Source organism: Brachyistius frenatus, unplaced genomic scaffold (assembly GCF_029030835.1).
Source record: "Brachyistius frenatus isolate BFR_SWC_R1_liver_20210118 unplaced genomic scaffold, ASM2903083v1 Contig_112, whole genome shotgun sequence".
Classification (NCBI taxonomy): domain Eukaryota; kingdom Metazoa; phylum Chordata; class Actinopteri; family Embiotocidae; genus Brachyistius; species Brachyistius frenatus.
In genome coordinates this window covers 955136-974130 of record NW_027210711.1, presented here as the reverse complement: position 1 = coordinate 974130, position 18995 = coordinate 955136, and the positions used below count along the sequence as shown (strand labels likewise).

The 18995-nt window shown below is 47.1% G+C and overlaps 1 protein-coding gene across 5 annotated transcripts in view; it reads right to left on the bottom strand.

The window, feature by feature from the left end:
* Positions 1-18995, bottom strand: part of nid2a (nidogen 2a (osteonidogen)) — a 34255-nt gene that overhangs the window by 5825 nt on the left and 9435 nt on the right. For 2 of the 5 annotated variants that reach the window (XM_069712732.1, XM_069712731.1), the window contains exons 6-31: positions 18758-18890; positions 18322-18624; positions 17772-17883; positions 15946-15985; positions 15582-15691; positions 15316-15449; positions 15104-15215; positions 14474-14674; positions 14150-14386; positions 9004-9150; positions 7894-8022; positions 6557-6682; positions 6176-6312; positions 5999-6104; positions 5719-5852; positions 5512-5617; positions 4621-4754; positions 4414-4519; positions 4191-4324; positions 4004-4109; positions 2760-2893; positions 2552-2660; positions 1012-1145; positions 821-926; positions 534-652; positions 337-442 (exon numbers count right to left, since the gene is read on the bottom strand). In XM_069712732.1, the coding sequence (XP_069568833.1) occupies positions 337-442; positions 534-652; positions 821-926; positions 1012-1145; positions 2552-2660; positions 2760-2893; positions 4004-4109; positions 4191-4324; positions 4414-4519; positions 4621-4754; positions 5512-5617; positions 5719-5852; positions 5999-6104; positions 6176-6312; positions 6557-6682; positions 7894-8022; positions 9004-9150; positions 14150-14386; positions 14474-14674; positions 15104-15215; positions 15316-15449; positions 15582-15691; positions 15946-15985; positions 17772-17883; positions 18322-18624; positions 18758-18890 (3455 nt within the window). The remainder of the gene's footprint in view (positions 1-336; positions 443-533; positions 653-820; positions 927-1011; positions 1146-2551; positions 2661-2759; positions 2894-4003; positions 4110-4190; positions 4325-4413; positions 4520-4620; positions 4755-5511; positions 5618-5718; positions 5853-5998; positions 6105-6175; positions 6313-6556; positions 6683-7893; positions 8023-9003; positions 9151-14149; positions 14387-14473; positions 14675-15103; positions 15216-15315; positions 15450-15581; positions 15692-15945; positions 15986-17771; positions 17884-18321; positions 18625-18757; positions 18891-18995) is intronic. The other 3 variants (XM_069712735.1, XM_069712733.1, XM_069712736.1) reach the window with 3 other exon arrangements.

Genomic DNA, 18995 nt, shown 5'->3' with positions numbered 1-18995 from the left:
TGTGTGTGTGTGTGTGTGTGTGTGTGTGTGTGTGTGTGTGTGTTCACAGTGTCGACGCAGATATTATTTGTTAAATTTCACGTTTGTTATTTTCATTAACTCGCTCTAAAGCACTTGTCCAAACTGTAATTATGGTATTTTTTTAACTGTCTTAAAGGGATAGTTCAAAGTTTTGGGGGAATATGCTTATTTACTTTCTTGCTGCGAGTTAGATGAGATTCACGTTAATCTCATTGGCTGCTGTCTGTGTCGCTACATTCAGCGGACAGACGTCTCCAAAAGTGTCAAAACTATTTCTTTACGCGTATAATTGTTTTACAATTATAGCAGCCTCACCAGATCTGTCGCAGTCTACCGACGGTGTACCGGGAGGAGTCCTGGTTCCTGGTCTCTCCTGTCCACTCCCGTCCACGCACCAACAGTGTCCAGACGAGCCGTGGCACTGAGACCGCAACGACAGATATTTTAGATAGTACATGTATATCTATATTTCTGTTCCAGCTACGCAACGTGAAGCGAAGGCAAAGACCAACCTGCAGCGACATGTACTGTCCAGCGGCGTCACACTGGGGCACGTGAGCTCCGAGCGACCCGGGGGCCTGCGCTCCGTCTCTGTGGTGCTCGCAGTGAGTTTTCGGACGTTCTGGTTCATCTGAAACATATTTACGAGTCTTTCTGTACACTGTATACAAACTGTCATGAATCCTCCCGGCCGGGCTCCATCACCGACCCCCTCCGTCAGCCCGCGACAACTCCTCCACGAAAGCAGCAGCTACGATCGACACGTCGTGTTCATAAAATGGTGGATCAGCAGCCTCACCTGGTCTGTCACAGTCCCTGGGTGTCGTACCGGGAGGAGTCCTGGTTCCTGCTCTCTCCTGACCGCTCCCGTCCACACACCAACAGTGTCCGGTGGAGCCGTGGCACTGAAAGGTAACACGGTAGTCAAGGTTTCACGCAGGTGCTACGACTGCAAACGCACTCAAACTAGCGTGTCGAAGTGGTGCCGACCTGCAGCGGGACGTACTGTCCGCCGTCATCACACTGTGGGACGTAGGCTCCGGCTGCAGGACGTCCCTCCGGACCGGCGCTCTGCACGCTGTCTCGGTGGTGCTCACAGGGAGTCCTCGGACGCTGCGGTTCGTCTGGGTGCGAATGGAAAACGCATTTACTCGATTTATTTAGGGGAGGGGAAACTTTGGGCGTTACGAGCAAAACAGAGGCGAGTCATGACGTCAGGTCGGGAGACATCGCTTTGTGTTGACGGGCTTCATAGTGCTGGAATATTCTCTCCTTCTTTTATATTCCTAGAGATTCAGGCCGAAGGAGGAGGAGGAGGAGGAGTGGCAGCAATCTTCCACTCAAGTTTATCAATTAATCCAAAGCCTAAACTTAGTTATAAATCATTTGAGAGTCTGACTCTTATTCTCTCTCACCCAAACTGGAAAGCACATAAACCGATTCTATTTGTTGTTGTTTATCTCCCACCTGGTCCTTATTCACAGTTTCTAACTGAATTCTCTGAGTTCAGATAAAGTGATGATAGTGGGAGACTTTAACGTTCATGTTGACGTGGACAACGACAGCCTCAGTTCTACTTTCAGCTCATTATTAGATTCTATAGGCTTTTATCAGGATGTAAATAAACCCCGTCACCGTGGTAACCACACCCTCCATCTAGTTCTGTCGTACGGGATGGAAACTGAACATTTCATTGTATTTCCTCAAAACCCAGTTTTGTCGGACCACTTCTTATTAACATCTGAAGTTACATTAATGGACGACACAGCATGTGGGAATAAATCCCACTACAGTAGATGTCTGTCAGATGATGTCGTGGCCAAGTTTAAGGAAGCAGTTACATGTTTATCCTCTTCGATGCCGTGTGTTAAAGCAGTGGAAGACATCTACGTTGATCTTAGTCCCGCACAAGTGGATCATCTGGTAGAAAACACTGCAGCATCTCTGCTCCAACTCTAGATGATGTCGCCCCTCTGAAGAAGAGAGTCATGAACCAGAGGAAGTTGTCTCCGTGGTACAACTCAGAACTACGCTCTGCTAGGCAGTGACTAGAAAGATGGAAAGGAAATGGAGTTCCACTAATTTAGAAGAATTTCACCTGCCTGGAAGGAGAGTCTAATATTATATAAGAAAGCTCTTGGTAAGGCCAGAACTTTATATTATTCATCATTAATAGAGGACAACAAGAACAACCCCAGGTTTCTTTTCATCACTGTAGCAGGCTGACAAAGAGTCATAGCTCTGTCGAGTCCTCTATTCCTTCAGCTCTCAGCAGTAATGACTTCATCAACTTCTTTACTAATAAAATTCTTACTATTAGGGAGAGAATCGGGCCGACCCTTCCTGACACCATCACTGATGTGATGGTTAAGCACAGGCAGCCCTGGAAGCAACTGTGCACCGATGCAGCTCATCTTCACACCTCGTGTTTCTTCTATAGTTGAACTTTTGTTCATTTTAAATAAAACTCTCCGTTGGCATTTCAAACCCGTCTCGTCTCCTCCTCCTCTTTGTCAGTTTGAAGTCTCACCAGATCTGTCGCAGTCTACCGACGGTGTACCGGGAGGAGTCCTGGTTCCTGGTCTCTCCTGTCCTCTCCTCCTGTCCACACACCAACAGTGACCGGTGGAGCCGTGGCACTGGAATACATGAACACGAGGACAATACTGTTCAGAAGAAGAACAAAGAACCAAAACAGGAAGTGGACAAAAACCAAGAAGCCACTTTGTGAGTTTCACCTGTCGAGGTAGGTACTGTCCGTCAGCGTCACACTGAGGCACGAAGGCTCCGACTAGAGGATGTCCCTCTGGACTGGAGGTCTGGACGCCGTCTCTGTGGTGCTCACAGTGAGTCTTCGGACGCTCTGGTTCTTCTGGTGGAGAAAGATTGACGGCATTCATAACACATTATTTTAGCACCTATATGTATAATAACAAATAGGACTTAAACACTCCTTTTGTTAAAAAATAAATAAAAATGGACTAAATATTAGAGCCAATCTGATATTATCAACCTATATGTATTGCTAATTATTAAATTCCAAGTAAAGTTCACATCAGCGTGGACATTAAACTGAAAAATATCCTGCCTCCATCACAAGTGTTAAAAATGTTTGATAACCACACTGAAGGGATCGTTGCAAAATATGTGCAGTTATATATATTGTATATATCTCCACAATATCAGCCAATATATTAATGCGAAACGTTTTTAAATCATACGTGCCCCAAAGATCCTGCATTGACTGGGCTTCATCAAAAATCAATACAGTATGTTTTCTCAGTGTATAAAGTTATTTTAAACACATCAAGTTTGTAACTACAGGAATGGCTCGATATAAAATATACGATAAATTGGTCATACATAGCTTTGCTGATTAAGCCTTCAGGTTTAGATTGCGGTTTACACGGCCAGACTTTAAGAAAGAAAAACATCATCGTCACCTTATCTCTGCTGGACAGTTTTTCCAGTTCACTTCCTGTTTAAGATGGATATTGCCCAGCAACACAAACTGAGGCTCAGGAAGTGTTTTTTTTTTTTTAGGACGATTAAACTGTTACATGTGTAACATTCTGTAATATAGACACAAAAAAAGTTTGCTTTCTTTTTCCTCGTATTGTTTCAGCTGAACTCACTCCGCTCTCCCACCCTGACATCTCACAGTGATATCTCCTCTTTTTGTAGACACTCCAAGGCCGCGACCCCATGACCTCACTAGTGCGCCACTCACAAGGTTAGACACACACACACACACACACACACACACACACACGTGCGCGTAAACGTGCCGGCTGTTTGACGTGTCGTTCGGTTGAGGAATTGGGGGGGTTCGCAGGTCAATGTATGTTTGACGAGACAGCCTTGGAGAGTCGTGACATAATAAACCTGCTCATGCTGCACATGACAAAACACTTTAAAGTCACTCATGGGAAGCTGAAAGGAGGAAAAAGTCTGTCTACATATGTATATTTTTCCTCCTCACCTGGTTTGTCGCAGTCTTTGGGCGGCGCGCCGGGCGATGTCCTGGTCCCTGCTCTCTCCTGTCCCCGACTGTCCACGCACCAACAGTGTCCAGAGGAGCCGTGACACTGAAAACATGAAAACGTTAATATGAAATTCAAACACAATATGAGATGTCTGAAGGAGCTGTTCGCTCATCGGATGCTGACCTGCAGCGGTGTGTACTGTCCTTCTGCGTCGCACTGAGGGACGTAGGCTCCGACTACAGGAAGTCCCTCTGGACTGGAGGTCAGGACGCCGTCTCTGTGGTGCTCACAGTGAGTCTTCGGACGCTGCGGTTCATCTGCAGAGCAACAATAATAAAGTTATCGGTGGAACGATGCGTGATTTCTTTCTTTCTTTGCATTTAGCGAGAAGATTTTTCCACCCCACCTGGTCTGCTGCAGTCGGTCGGTGTCGTACCAGCCGGTGTCCTCGTCCCCCGTCTCTCCTCTCCACGACCGTCCACGCACCAACAATATCCGGTGGAGCTGTGGCACTGCAGTTCATGACCACAATAGATTTTATAATTATAAAACACGTGTTATTGTCTTCAAGTTACAGGGTATAAAAGGTGCTTTCAAAGACTCAGCCGCCGACCTGTAAAGGTGTGTACTGTCCGCTTTCATCACACTCAGGCACAAAGGCTCCAAACAGAGGATATCCCTCTGGACTGGTGGTCTGGACGCCGTCTCTGTGCTGCTCGCACTGACTTTTAGGACGCTCTGGTTCATCTACAGAGAAACAATAATAAATGTATAAAAGTTATATTAGTAACACAAGCTTAAATATGCATTTATTGCACGTCCACATCCACTTTTGCTGGTTTAACACCAGGTAATCTGAGTGCAATGGTTCAAAGCGGGGGTACTCAGTGCCGTAATTAACGACAGGTGTGTTGTGGGTGTAACATGAAATTAGCCAGAGTGTCAATCCCCCGCTCCCTTTGAAAACCAGGTGTGTTTTCACTTTGGTTGATTGCTATTATAACAAGTAGTTTGCCGAACTCTCTCTGCAGACGAAGCAGATCTGCTCGTGCTCAGATTGAACAGACTGATTTGAAATCTGCTGCGTGTCCCTGCGTGTGTGTGTGTGTGTGTGTGTGTGTGTGTGTGTGTGTGTGTGTGACGAGCAGAGTGAACACGCGTCGTGCGCCCGCCTACGTAGGTGCATGTTACTGTCTGAATAATACGCCCTCTTAAAGTACCAGTGAAATACTCCACTGCTGACTTGAGAGCAGGTTTCTGTTGGTCAGTCGAACATCTGGACAGCAATGTGCCTGACCACACCTCATTTTAAGACCAATGGGTGCTCAGATGGCGGTCGATGGACCAAAACACGACAACTGTGTCGGTAACGCTTTGTGCCAGGTCGAAGACGGAGCCCGAAAAGACCGACGTGCCCTTTAATGTCAGCGTCTTTTGCCTGAAACCTCAGTATGCCAGGATTATAGATTGTGCAGGGCAAAAAAAAAAAAAAATTCCACCTCACCTGGTCTGCTGCAGTCGGTCGGTGTCGTACCAGCCGGTGTCCTCGTCCCCCGTCTCTCCTCTCCACGACCGTCCACGCACCAACAATGTCCGGTGGAGCTGTGGCACTGCAGTTCATGACCACAATAGATTTTATAATTATAAAACACGTGTTATTGTCTTCAAGTTACAGGGTATAAAAGGTGCTTTCAAAGACTCAGCCGCCGACCTGTAAAGGTGTGTACTGTCCGCTTTCATCACACTCAGGCACAAAGGCTCCAAACAGAGGATATCCCTCTGGACTGGTGGTCTGGACGCCGTCTCTGTGCTGCTCGCACTGACTTTTAGGACGCTCTGGTTCATCTACAGCGAAATAATAATAAATATATAAAAGTTATATTAGTAACACAAGCTTAAATACATCTGAGGAGATCAAGATAAACAAAATATGAAAACGCTATCCACTAATCGGATCCTCTCGTGAAGACTTTGGGGACAACAGCTCCTACCTGGTCTGTCACAGTCTCTGGGTGCGGTACCAGGCGGAGTCCTGGTTCCTGCTCTCTCCTGTCCACTCCTGTCCACACACCAACAGTGTCCGGTGGAGCCGTGGCACTACAAAAGACATCTTCACAATCAGGACATCCCTCGGGTGATCGGTCGTTTCACCGCGAGTCGGTGCTCACCTGCAGCGGTCGGTAGCGTCCGTCAGAGTCGCACTGAGGGACGAAGGCTCCGAGACTCGGACGTCCTCCGTGGTCCACTCCGCTCTGCAGGCTGTCTCTGTGCTGCTCACACTGGCTCTTCGGACGCACTGTGTGTCCTGTAACAAAATAGGGGTTTCACAAAATGTACATATACACATATCTATTCCTTTACCAGGTAGTGCTTAAAAAAAATAAAAAAAAGTTTCAACTTGAAATGTTTTCTAATTTCCGCAATTTCACGCAAAGAAACGCTTAAAACAACGCAAAAAAATACAACAATCACAATAAAAAAAAAACTCTCAAAAGTCACACTGCAACTTTTGTCACCATGGCAACCACCGTGGAGGCGTTCTGACTGACCGTCGTGCTGCGAGCAGTAGAAACCATCTCCGTGAAAGCCGGGCTGGCACTGACAATGGAAGGATCCCAGTTCATTGAGACATCTGGCGTTAATGTGACACAGAGAGGAGCTGCACTCGTCTATGTCTAAGGAAACAGGCCGGGGAGGGAGGGGGGAGGGGGGAGAGAGAGAGAGAGAAATAAATCAACAACCACAAATACTAAAACTGGAATTTGTACTACCTGACCTTCAAAATGACACCTGGCTGGATAGAATTGAGTTTAAAGGTGTTTTATCTCATGTAAAGTATTAAATTAAAGCATTATTTGTCAAGGAAGGAGGCAGGGAGGGTGGAAAGGAAGTTCATCAAAAGTTCACTGACTGGTGAAAGGAGGACACACACACACACACACACACACACACACACACACACACACACACACACACACACACACACACACACACACCAGCAGGACCTCTCTCCTCCACACATTCCAGTGCACCAAACACATTGTGCCATCGCTCCATTAGTCTTTCACTCGACCCCCCGTCCCGTCTGATCTCACCCTCTCCTTCTCACATTTGTCATCCATCCTCCCCTCTCCCCCGTGTTGTTTTCCAGCTTTTTTTGCAGCTGTGCGTTACCGCTGTGGAAGAAATGTTCGGGCCGCGCCCGGAAGAAACACGCTCGGTGTCTCTTCCAAATATTCGTCTGATTTTGGCTCCTGAAGGCGAGCAGCACCTTGCCCGGCAGCTCCGTAAGCGTGTGAATGGGAAACAGTGTGAAGCGTTTTGAGGCCGCTCCGGTCATAAAGCTCGACACAAGTGCAAACCATTTACTATTCATTTTCAAGGAACCATGTCCGCAGACTAATACACACAAACGGAGGTCAGGTGACACAGCTCAGGGGAATTTGCCTTAGCGGGAACTACATCAGGCCAGTGTTGTTGAATTGTTTTTTTTTTTGCACACAAGTTTGCAGGGCTCCAGGGATGCAAATGCTGCAACACTTTGTTCCAGGCAGGAATTTCTCAATAACTAGTGGAAGGATTGCCATGAAATGTTTTCGAGACTCCAGAGCACGAATCCTGCTGATTTTTCAGTTTTCCTCTGGCACCACTCTGAGGCTGACATTGTTTTTTTTTTTTTTTGGGGTGAAATGCGTCAACAATTATTCGGACGGATGAGGATGACATTTGGTCTGGACGTTCATCGTTCCCCTCAGGATGAACTTTGGATGAAGTCTGACTTTTCAGTTGAAGCCACGGCAAGTAAAACAGTATCTCAAACAACCACTGGATGTATTTGTACACGACATTTGTACTGATGTTTGTTTCCAGAATGAGTAAAACTCACCAATGCAGGTACGTCCGTCGTAGCCGAACTCGTAGCCGCTCTGGCACTGGCAGCGGTGGCTCCCGGGCAGGTTGGCGCACTGAGCGTGAGCACCACACGTACTCGTGCCCTCGGCACACTCGTCTATGTCTGCAGTGAGAGACGTTGACAGAAAGTGAGACAGGTTTTCTATAAAAACTCCGAAGTCTGCAAAGCAGGAATCTCTCAACACGTAGCATGTGGGTATGTGAGGATGAAAGCTGTAATTAAGGCTCATTACTGGTGCTTCTACATTGTGTGCATGTTTGTTTGTGTTACTGTAACACGTCTCCCTCACGCCTGGGTTCGAGGCTGTGTTTCTTAAATGCGTTGTGCAAAAAAAACAAAAAAAAAACAGATTATTTGAGCAGGGAGACGCAGAGGCCGAGGCCGAGGCCATGGGAACCGATGCTGAGCCTGGGGCTTTCCTAGTGCTGCCAGCAGGAGAGACAGACCTGCTGCTGGGCTAATGATAGGCCACGCAGCAGCTCAAAGTCCTGGAAGTCTCTTTTAACTAGAGGATTATCCTCGAAGACGAGAAGGGACAGACAGGATGGAGAGGAGAGGAGAGGAGAGGAGAGGAGAGGAGAGGAGAGGAGAGGAGAGGAGAGGAGAGGAGAGGAGAGGAGAGGAGAGGAGAGGAGAGGAGAGGAGAGAAGAGGAGAGAGGACGAGACAAAAGGAGAGAAGACGAGACGAGAAAAAAAGACAAAAGAGAGGAGAAGGCAAGAGAAGACGGTACAGATGCTTCCCTCCATCCAGCCTTTTCTTGACCTCTCTACACTGGATGGACAGATGTTGATGAGACACAGACACGCTGCCCTGAACTGTCTGTAACTCACACAGAGTGTGTGTGTGTGTGTGTGTGTGTGTGTGTGTGTGTGTGTGTGTGTGTGTGTGTGTGTGTGTGTGTGAGACGGAGGCCCCATTAGACCGAGGACAGATGGAGAGGAACCATAAAGCACTCTGCAGCATACATAATCTGTCAGGACGCTGCTCGGTACATCCAGAGAGAATACTATCACAACATGTGCATATGTGCATGTCCGTATAAAGAGCCACAGCCCGCGATGATTAACAGACAGACAGATACCGTAACAGTTGCGTCCGTCTCCTCGGTAGCCGGTGGCACACTGGCACTGGAAGGCCTGTCCGTCCAGCGGGAGGCACTGGGCCGTGGTGTCGCAGTCGTGGTTGCCAGCGTAGCAGGGGTTGACCAGCTCCGGGCCTGGAGGCTCGACTACAAAACCACACGAGGGATAAAAGACAACGGAGGTTGATGACTGAAGGACGCAGCACAACGGTGATTCACATTCAAGGAAGCTTTGACGCGTTTTTATTTTTGTTGTAAAATAGCAGGAATTGGCAAAAACTGCAAGTCGGGGAGACAAACTGCAGTTCTGTAAAAGAGTCACTTCCTATAAAATATTACTACAAATATGAATAGATTTCATGGGGAAAATAAGCCTCAAAGAGCAAGACTACAGGTGTGTGTGTGTGCAACCAAGAGAACTGAACCACGCCGCTGCTCACACACCGCAACACCCCACATGTCCCCAATTGAGACGCACCGAGATCGGGATTATTCAGCAGTAAAAGCCCGATGATTAGAGCCGTGATTACGCGACAGCTTAACCAGCAGCACATGTCAAAATCACTCCAGACAAATTCCCACAGGACGGTTTCCTCCGAGGCAGCGAGACTCCCTTCATGTTCTCAATATTCGACATATGGACGGGGTTAGACACACATGTACAAGGGAGAGAGACAGACAGACAGACAGAGGGATGAGCGAGCGGATGTGAGTTCGGGGTTTTTCCTCCAAACCACCACATGGATCAGACAATTTCACAAAACAAACCTCAGACTGTGAAAAATCTGAAAAAAAAAAAAAGCAGCAGAGGAGGAGGAAAGGGAACGATGGGAAATCGCTAGCGAGGAATGTGAAATACATCTAAATATGCTGAGAATTAAATGATGCGCAGGACGGCTCGACCGCCGAACCGCCGCTAATTAAGCGTCTCATTCAACTTAAAACGTTGAGATATATTGTGGCGTCGCGTTTGTTGTTACATTGAAGAGACCCGGCGCTTTGGACGGAAACCTTCGTTGTTACGTCGTCTAAATATCTCTACAAAATACCTTGAATCAGTGCGGCTTTGGGTAGAAATCCTCGTCGGCATTTGTGTGACGTTTAAACCCAGTTCCAGCGTCTGCATTGTTTCACAAGAACAAGAAAAGCAAACCAACGACAAAATAATGACAATAATATCTGTTTTTTTTTTTTAAGGCGTTTAAAGGTCCTAAATTGTTTGAATTCACATTTCTTTTTTGATTATAAAGCAAGTTCTATAAAAAATACTACTAAAATAATACTATAAAAGTGTCTAAACAGAACAACTGGGCAGTCTGGACTTCCTCAGGTTTGTGATGTCACAAACTCACACTGATGTCATCACGGCCCACTGCGCAACTTTTTGAGTCGAAGAAAAACAACTAGTGGTCATTCGGTTGTCGAGCTAGCGAGACTGAAGAAAACCTGCGGTGTGTCGGCCAATCAGAAGAGAGCGTCGTTGAGCTCGATGTGCCTTAAAGACACAGAACCGTGTTTTCTTTGGAGAAGCTTCAGACGGGAGATGTAAAAACTGTATCAAGATGTTTTTTGGTCGGTAAGAATCACAAAAATGTTTTCTTCTAGATTTCAAGACTGTCAATAAAATATTGTAAAAAGTGTCAAATATGGGACCTTTAAGTGTTTCAGGTTGGACTTTTGTCTTTACCTTTACCGTAAACAACAACACGCTTGACGCACGGACAAAATGAAACGTGCAGATGCAGCTCGTCTCCTGAGGCCAGAGAGCAATTTTGGCTCGTTATCGGAGAGGGAGACTCTTCAAAGTCTGAATGTGGCCGGGAAGAAGTGGAGATGAGAGGGTGAGATACAAACGGACTGGAGAAAAGACTGAGGGATAATTAGAGAGAGAGAGAGAGAGAGACAGGGCGAGGGCGAGGAACACACACACACACACACGATATACACCATCAAAGTGATTACTGCAGTTTCCCACCTGTTGCTTTTTACTAAACTCCTCCACACACGTAAAAATTGGCTTTACGCCGTCTACTTTTAAAGTCCAACGATCCGCCCTCGAGTGACATCACATTTTTCTGTCATCACTGACTTTTACTCGCCGTGTTGGCGTTTGAAGCAACGAAAGCAGCACTTAAAGTGGGCGATCAGGCTGAAAACGGCACTTTGTTTTGTCCGGCCTGAGTAATAAGAGCCGTGAGTTTAAAGGGCCACCGATTTCACACAAGTTACTTTCAGCCGCCGCGCGAAGTCGCCTGTCCTCTCTGCGGAGGGACCTTCGTAAAAAGTCGTAGTGATGTCATCACGAGTGAGGCAAAAAATTAATAAAAGTGCTATGAACTGAGGGTTTAAATGATGAGGGCGAATAACACCGAAATAACTCGAAGAAAAAAAAAAAAATCGATTGACTTGAGAATTTTATGAGACTAGTTGAACGGGGGTCTATGGAGGCTTTTTGTAACCGACCTCTAGTGGCGCTCGGTGGTATTGCAGCCTAAGGCGCTTCCGCATCGGCCTCATCTTTCAAACCCGGACGCTGCGAACACTGTTCATATACAGTCTGTGTACGAGATGCTACAGCTGCTGCATTATGGGAACTGCAGTAATTGTACAATCTTGTGTTTTGGGGAAGCGAGATTCGATGCACGACACCGAACAGTAAGGCGAGATGAGGTACACGCACCAGAGTCGAGGACATTCGTCTCCCTCCTTGCTAACGTGTCAGTTCAGGTCAATGTCTTAAGTCCTTCTCTGATTCTCATGACATCACCGGGCAGCTATTCTACCCAGCAACCCCCCCCCCCCCCGTCCTCCACCGCTACAAAATCTGTCATTGGCTGGGATATTATTTCCCAGAAAGTGTAAGACCCTTGAATACACACACACACACACACACACACACACACACACACACACACACACACACACACACACACACACACACACACACACACACACACACACACACACACACACACACACACACACACACACACACACACACAGCACTTTAACCTGTGTTTATAAAACCTCTGATCCCCGAAAGCTCTTCCAGCTGCTCTCCTGGGTGAATCGTAGTGTGCGAGCATGTGCATGTGTGAGATATGTCATCAGAACCTTTTTAATCACAGTGTTGACGTTGTAAATGACAGAAACTTGGCCTGGGTCCAAAAAACGAGCGGCTTTCTGTCTCAAACTCGTTCTCGTCCTCTTCACCTTTCGAGGTCCCTCGTCTACCTCTGTCCCTGTCTGGTTTTCATCAGACGGAGCGGGTTGAGGAAAGCGTGAGCGCCGCGTGTTGATAGAAGAAGAGCGCGACGCGTGCGATGCTTTCCCTCTCTCGCTGCACATTTCCCATAAAATTTGGCCCATCAGCAGTTCGATTCCTGCTCCTCTTCCACATGTTTCCTGTCTGTCCAAAATGACTAATAAACAATAAAGTATAAAGGGCGCACAAGTGAGAAATATCTTTCCATCTAATGAAACATAATTAATTAGAAATCTATGTGGCTCAACCAGCTATTGATTAGGACCCACCAGCCTAAAACGAAGCTATAAATGTCCTCAAACTTGCTGAAAAACAAAGCTGAATATCACCGTGTTTGTAAAAAGCGGTGTGTCGCGGGGAATCACTGGTCACGAGGGGTTCAAATATGTAAATTCTCTCCCGGCTGAATTTAATACGCTGCTTTTTTAAATTTAATTTAATTTACTGCTTGTTCCACAAACAAAACAGAAACAGATGTTAAAAAAAAAAAAAAAAGACAAGAAAAAAGTGAATAAACACTGATGTTGACATATTTTGAAATCTGTCATGGAAGATCAGCTGGATTCAACGGATTACACTCTTTGGGGACTTCTTAAATAGACTGTCACAGTCTATCGCCACAGAAACAAACCGATCTGGTCAAAATACAAAGTTTTGTGGTTTCGGTTTCGTGTTCTGGGAAAAAAAACAAAATCCTGTGAAAAACCAAACCCATCAAGTGAATTGCACATTTTTCTCCACACATGGCGAGATTTATTTGTTTCTCTTGGAGCTCAAAATCTCATTAAATACTGCTGAGTTCACTTTAACACAACGGTGTTTACACTCGTCCGTACTCGAGTCGCAAACGGCAAATCATCTGCACGACCGAAAGGAAAAAGCGGTCCAACGTGCGAACCGGGCCGTGGCGCAAACTGCGGTCGCCGGGGGCGACCCCGACGACACCGGCGCAGTGTGTCTGCAGCGCTCATGCACACAATGAGCCCACAAACAGCTGTGGTGATTGCAGACATTTTGACATTGTTCTCCGTGGCTTCGGTGTATAATCGTCAGCTGTGCGCCGAAACCGGAGCCCCGTCCGACTCCGCGCCGTGGTTAGGCTCCGGTTTCTGCGGCGGCCCTTGCAACAATTACTAGGTGGTCTGGTCGTTTAGCTGCGGCTCCGGAGGAGAAAAACCTCACGTTTTCGACGCCTCCAGTGTGATCGCCCACTTGCAGACTGACAGGGACGGTCTGGAACGGATTTAAGCAGTCGGCCTGAAGCAGCTCTCGGTATAATGGGCCAGCGCTGTCTGAACCTCATGTTATTGCTCCCAGGCAGTCGAGAATAGAAGTATCTTTTTAAGCGTGAATATTGTCCAACATTTCAGATCTGAGAGCAGTTTTTTTTTTTTTTTAATGCTGACAAACAGTTTTTCAGCATTTGAGCTGCAACCCTTTGAAGCCTTTGTGTTCTTACGGTGTCTGTTTTACTCTACGTTGCTGTTTTTAGGTTTTCATGTATTACAGCTGGTCCCATCTCGTGTATGTTTTTAATGACCTGTGGCTGAAAAACAAATGGCCATTTAAGGGCAATTTTTATACTGCAATGGGCGCAGCCTCCGAAACAACATTTAGATCATTAAATAAGACCGAACTTCACAAGCAAAACCATAGATACTACTTATATACTACTAGTAGTACTATTACTAATGTTATTAGTGTGATGTCCTTCAAATTTAGAGGAAGAGAAAGAGGAGATTGGCTGATAATAAGCATGTTCTTTTAAGTGAAGTTGCATTGAGATCACAGCCCTGATCACTTCCACAGTAAAGGTAATTTCCACTGAGTGTCCCACACCTGACTTCCGTCTGATATCTGCAGGCGGTGTGTCCGACTCACCTCCGACGGGGCTGATCTTGTTGGTGATGGCGTATCGGAGGATGCGCTCCTCCTTGACGTACATCACGAACACCCTCTCCATGGTGATCTGCAGCGTCTCCGGGGCGGCGGCGGCGGCGCGGTTGTCGTGCCGACAGTCGCGGTAGGTGATGTTCTGCTTCAGCTGGAAGGAGAAGGACTCTGAGCCTCGATCGGCTGAAACGACCGTAAACTCCCTCACGGAGGTGGCGGTGGCGACTGCAGAGAGATGGAGGGGGACATTTTAAGACAAAAGGGGCCAAAAGAGGTCACACACTGTTTGTCTTGTGTGCTTGTTGTGGTTACCAGAGTGGTAGTACTGGTAAGTCTCCTTGAAGGGATCCACGGTCACTTCCGCTCCCGGTGGTAGGAAGGGCACGTAGCCGTTAACTACGGTGTCCACGGTGAGGTGGTTGTGGTCGTCAAGGCCGCGGCCCGTCTGTGTGATTGACAGGCGCTGGTTGCCCGGGTAAAAGAGCACTTCTGCGTGACGAGTGAACTCGGCACCTGGGAACGCAAGTTAACAAATAAATCTTTGGATCTCCGTTTAAATATATTACACAATGGTGCAGCAGTTACACGGAGGAAGAAGTGGAATGCCTGCAATGGTCTCACACACACACACGCACACGCACACACACACACACACACACACACACACACACACACACACACACACACACACACACACACACACACACACAGCTGTTTGCTATTAGAGAGGGGAGGTGGGAGCCTGATATCACATCACATCCCTGGAGACAATACAGCTGGCTGCGAGACTGAAAACACACACACACCCACACACACACACACACACACAAACAGGGACACAGAATGTCCTCGGCGTAGAGGAGTTCCCTCATCTCTCTCCAGATGTGCTCCAGAGTGGAGATGTTCGAGGCCGCGTGCTGAACAACACAGATGAAAACATACCTGTGATTTTGAATCCTGCCTGGCTGTTGGGCAGCTCCAGAGCAAACAGCCACCCGAAGAGCTCTCCTATTGGTGCGACCGGCATCAGAGCCCAGCCCACCGGTTCAGGTACCTGACCAATGAACGCAGAGGTTACAAGAGGTCAGATGAATGACGTAATCTCAGCTCAGACAAATGACACGGATACGACGAACGTGCTTTCAGTCTTCTACCTCGCTGATGGCGGTGTACGCTCTCCCATCTCCCACCACGATGTAGGCGTGAAGGTCGATGTTGTTCAGCTGCACCGCAGTCGATCCCACCGTCACGGTGCCGCTCACCTTCCCGCTGACGCGCTGGGGAGCTCCTGGATGAGGGCCACAGCGATAACACCACCAAACAACTTCAATATTTGAACAACGAATGACTCTCATGTTAACTGAACTTAAAAGCGCCGATGTAATGTCGATGTCTTGTCAGGTAACGGTCAAGCTCTGACCCTCAGGTAGGCAGTGGAGTCCGTTTCCGTAGAAACCAGGCCGGCAGTGGCAGCAGTAGCCCGTGGCGTAGTCAGAGCAAAATGCATTCTGGGAGCACTGGTGCTGGAATCTACGAGAGGAGAAGAAGAAAATACACGCCGATGTAAATGTACAAAAAGAGATCTGAATCGATGCAGCAGAACCAGAGATACGGTCTTTTATAGCCCGTGCATCAATCTAGCAACCCCATTACCCACAATGCAACTCAACTGGTGACTGTTTAGGCAGAGATTTTAATGGTTTATACAAATCGTGACCGAAGTAGCTGCTAGACTCAATATACATTTCGGGTATTCGCAGCATCGGCATGACGCGTTCACTCACCTGGCACATGTTTCCTTGTTCTCCGTCGTGTACTGAATCACTGAGAGAGAGAGAGAAAAAAAAGAGCACATTTAACTGTCTGTTCAATTTAATAAATATCAAATAAATATCATAATGTTTCCACTGCAAGACAACAGGATAAAACAGAGGAAGATGTAAATCCAGATTCTGCAATGTTCACGTCAAAGGTTTCGCCATCGATCGCTACTGTATAATATTTTTATGACTTTAAGTTCCTCAAATAAACAGTCAGAAGACATGTTTTCTTCAGTTTTTAGTATTTACATCACACAAACACTCGGGATGAAATGAAAACAGAAAATTAAAGGTTTGTTTTTGTACGAGTCAAGATGGACAAGATACAGGGAGAGCTGCAGAAACACACACACACACAAGACGCACACACACACGCACACGCACACACACACACACACACACACACACACACACGTCAAAGCACTAGTTGGAAGGAAACCAGCTCCTGCAGTCCTGCCTCCCACACACACACACACACGCGCATATTTCCATCTTTGTGAGGACACTCGTTGACATTGAACATTCTCCGGTCCCTTAACTTCAACCGTCGCAACTAAACGTCTAAAAGGAACCAAATTCTAGCCGTAACTTTCAAAATGTAACTCTCAAACATTCCCACGGGGTTCGGACGACTTGCAAAAATGTCCTCACGGACCGTAAACACCGAGGGATCAAATCCTCTGACACACAGGAAGTGATGCGCTCTGTTCCTAATTTATTTGGAATAAACAAAAAGGAGAACTGGGTAGACATCATGAAAACTGCTTACCGGATCACATTTTAAAAGTACACTAACATTTCCTCTCACATTTTCTCAGACCCCTGAAATCGCAACGTTAAATAGGGCTCCAACTCTTTTTGAGTTTTACCAAAAGAAAATGATACGTTAGAAAAATCTCAGGAGACGAATCACTCCACGTACATGTGATGAAAAATGAAGCTTTCCCCACAGTTGCTCTTTTCCTCTATTCAATGCAGGCAAAAAAAAAGACTCTTGTTTTCCTAAAGCCACCGAAGGAAATTTGATTGATGGACCACAAAGCAACCTGTTGGCACGACTCTGCGCCTTCGAAGAAAAATGTCATTCTCCAAACCGAGCTAAGTGACTTAATAAGATGAATTTTTTTTTTTTATTTACACACACACACACACACACACTTTCTGATCCTTATGTAACCAGGAAAGTTGACTGAGAACACATTCTTATTTACGGCAAAATCCAGTGGGAGTAAGTTGCAGGGGAGGGAGTGCTGAACACGCACACACCTGGGAGCTGCCCGGCACAACGGCAGTATTGTGCTGCCAGCTGCTGAGCCGCGCGGCTGCAGAGGGCGAGGTAGTGTTACCATCTTATATTCAGACAGCCTCCTTTCATCGTGCCATTAGCTTTTATATATATATATATATATATATATATATGCATGTGCATTGTGTGAACGTTTTAGGGACTTTAGTTTCTTGTCCAAAACATTATACCATCAGGGAGATGTCGTGGCGCTCCGAGATTCATTCTGCGGCCGGACAATGAGTCCAAACAGAGTCATACAGAACAGGGAGTCCTGCAACAGATGGTCTGACCCCCACACAGCCCTGAGCTCAGCATCGTGGAGTCAGTCTGGGATTAAATGAAGACACGGGGCACGCCAGCACGGCCGAAATACACGGAGGAACTGCAGCGAGATCTCAAAGAGGCCTGGACCAACCTCGCTGAAGTGTACCGTGGAGAATTAAGGGGTTGAACTTCTCTTTGCGTGAAGTTATCCAGAAAACATAAAAACACATATATTTACCTCCTGTGTCAAAATCAACATCGTCTTCATCCACACTGACCACGTAAGCTCCCGGGGAAAGAGGCGGTTTGCTTTTATGAGGCGGGTACACGTCCACCGCCTCCAGGGGAAGCTGCAGAGGGACACACAGGGGAAATATGCAACATCAAATATGTTTTGTTTTTTTTTACCACAGTCGTCGAGGCTTTTTAACTCTCCCCAGATGCTGTAAACCGGCAAGCTATTATCTGTGCATACATTACATGTTATATGCGGCATCTATGGTATCACGATCGTAGCTTTGGCAGCACTGCGCTGACGCCACAACGGCGTTCCAGTAAAACCGCAAAATTTAGTAAAAGCAGCTACGATTCCAAGTCATTCGGACAAAACTCAAGAGTATCGAGAGCACTGCCCGTTTAAAGTCCTCTTTTTTTCATATCCACTGAAAGAAGTGGTGTTTTCTGAGAATTTGAGCATATCGCGTCGTATCGCTCATTCCAGTAAAAGCGTAATTCTCTAAATATGTAGCTGTACACAATAATGCAACGCGATACATTACGGCTGCTACCTGTGGTTGTTGTTCCTGGGGCTGCCGGGCGCCTCCTTCCTGCATCGTCTGCGGAGGGTGAGGCGGAGCGTACTGCCTCTGTGCCACCTCTGAACTGTACCGAGGTTCGGAGGTCAGCGGCACACGACCGGAGTCCTCTGGATGAGGAGGAGGAGGAGGGTCGGGACTTCCTCCAGCAGCGGGGGCCGGCTGGAATTCGGGGTCCCTTCCTGTCAGAGGGTAATCATCCTCTTCATCCCGGGTCTCGGGGTCAAAGGTATTGTCTCCGTATTCAAACCGGTGGTAATCAGGGGTGGTGGTGTCCTGGGAGCCCCCAACCCCCCCCCCAAAAAACAAAAAAAAAAAAACACAGGGAAGAGTTCAGAATTTGTTTTCTATTTGACTAAAAACATTCTTCTATAAGTGCGAGTTAAATTATACGATGCAGCAGATTTACCCGGGAGAGGCCACGTGGCGCAGACGGCGGAGTGGCGAGGACGCCGCCGACCGATGCGGGAACGATGTTGTCGAAAGAATAACGGTTCCCGGTGTGGAAAAGCCAAACGCCGGGAATCCCGGTGTTACCGACCCTGGAGAGGAAGAAACCAGTCCGACGGACTTAGAAGTACTGCAGCACGTGCGCGCGCCGGGTGTGAAACCTCCAAAACCCACGGCTTCACGTGCGAGGTATTAAT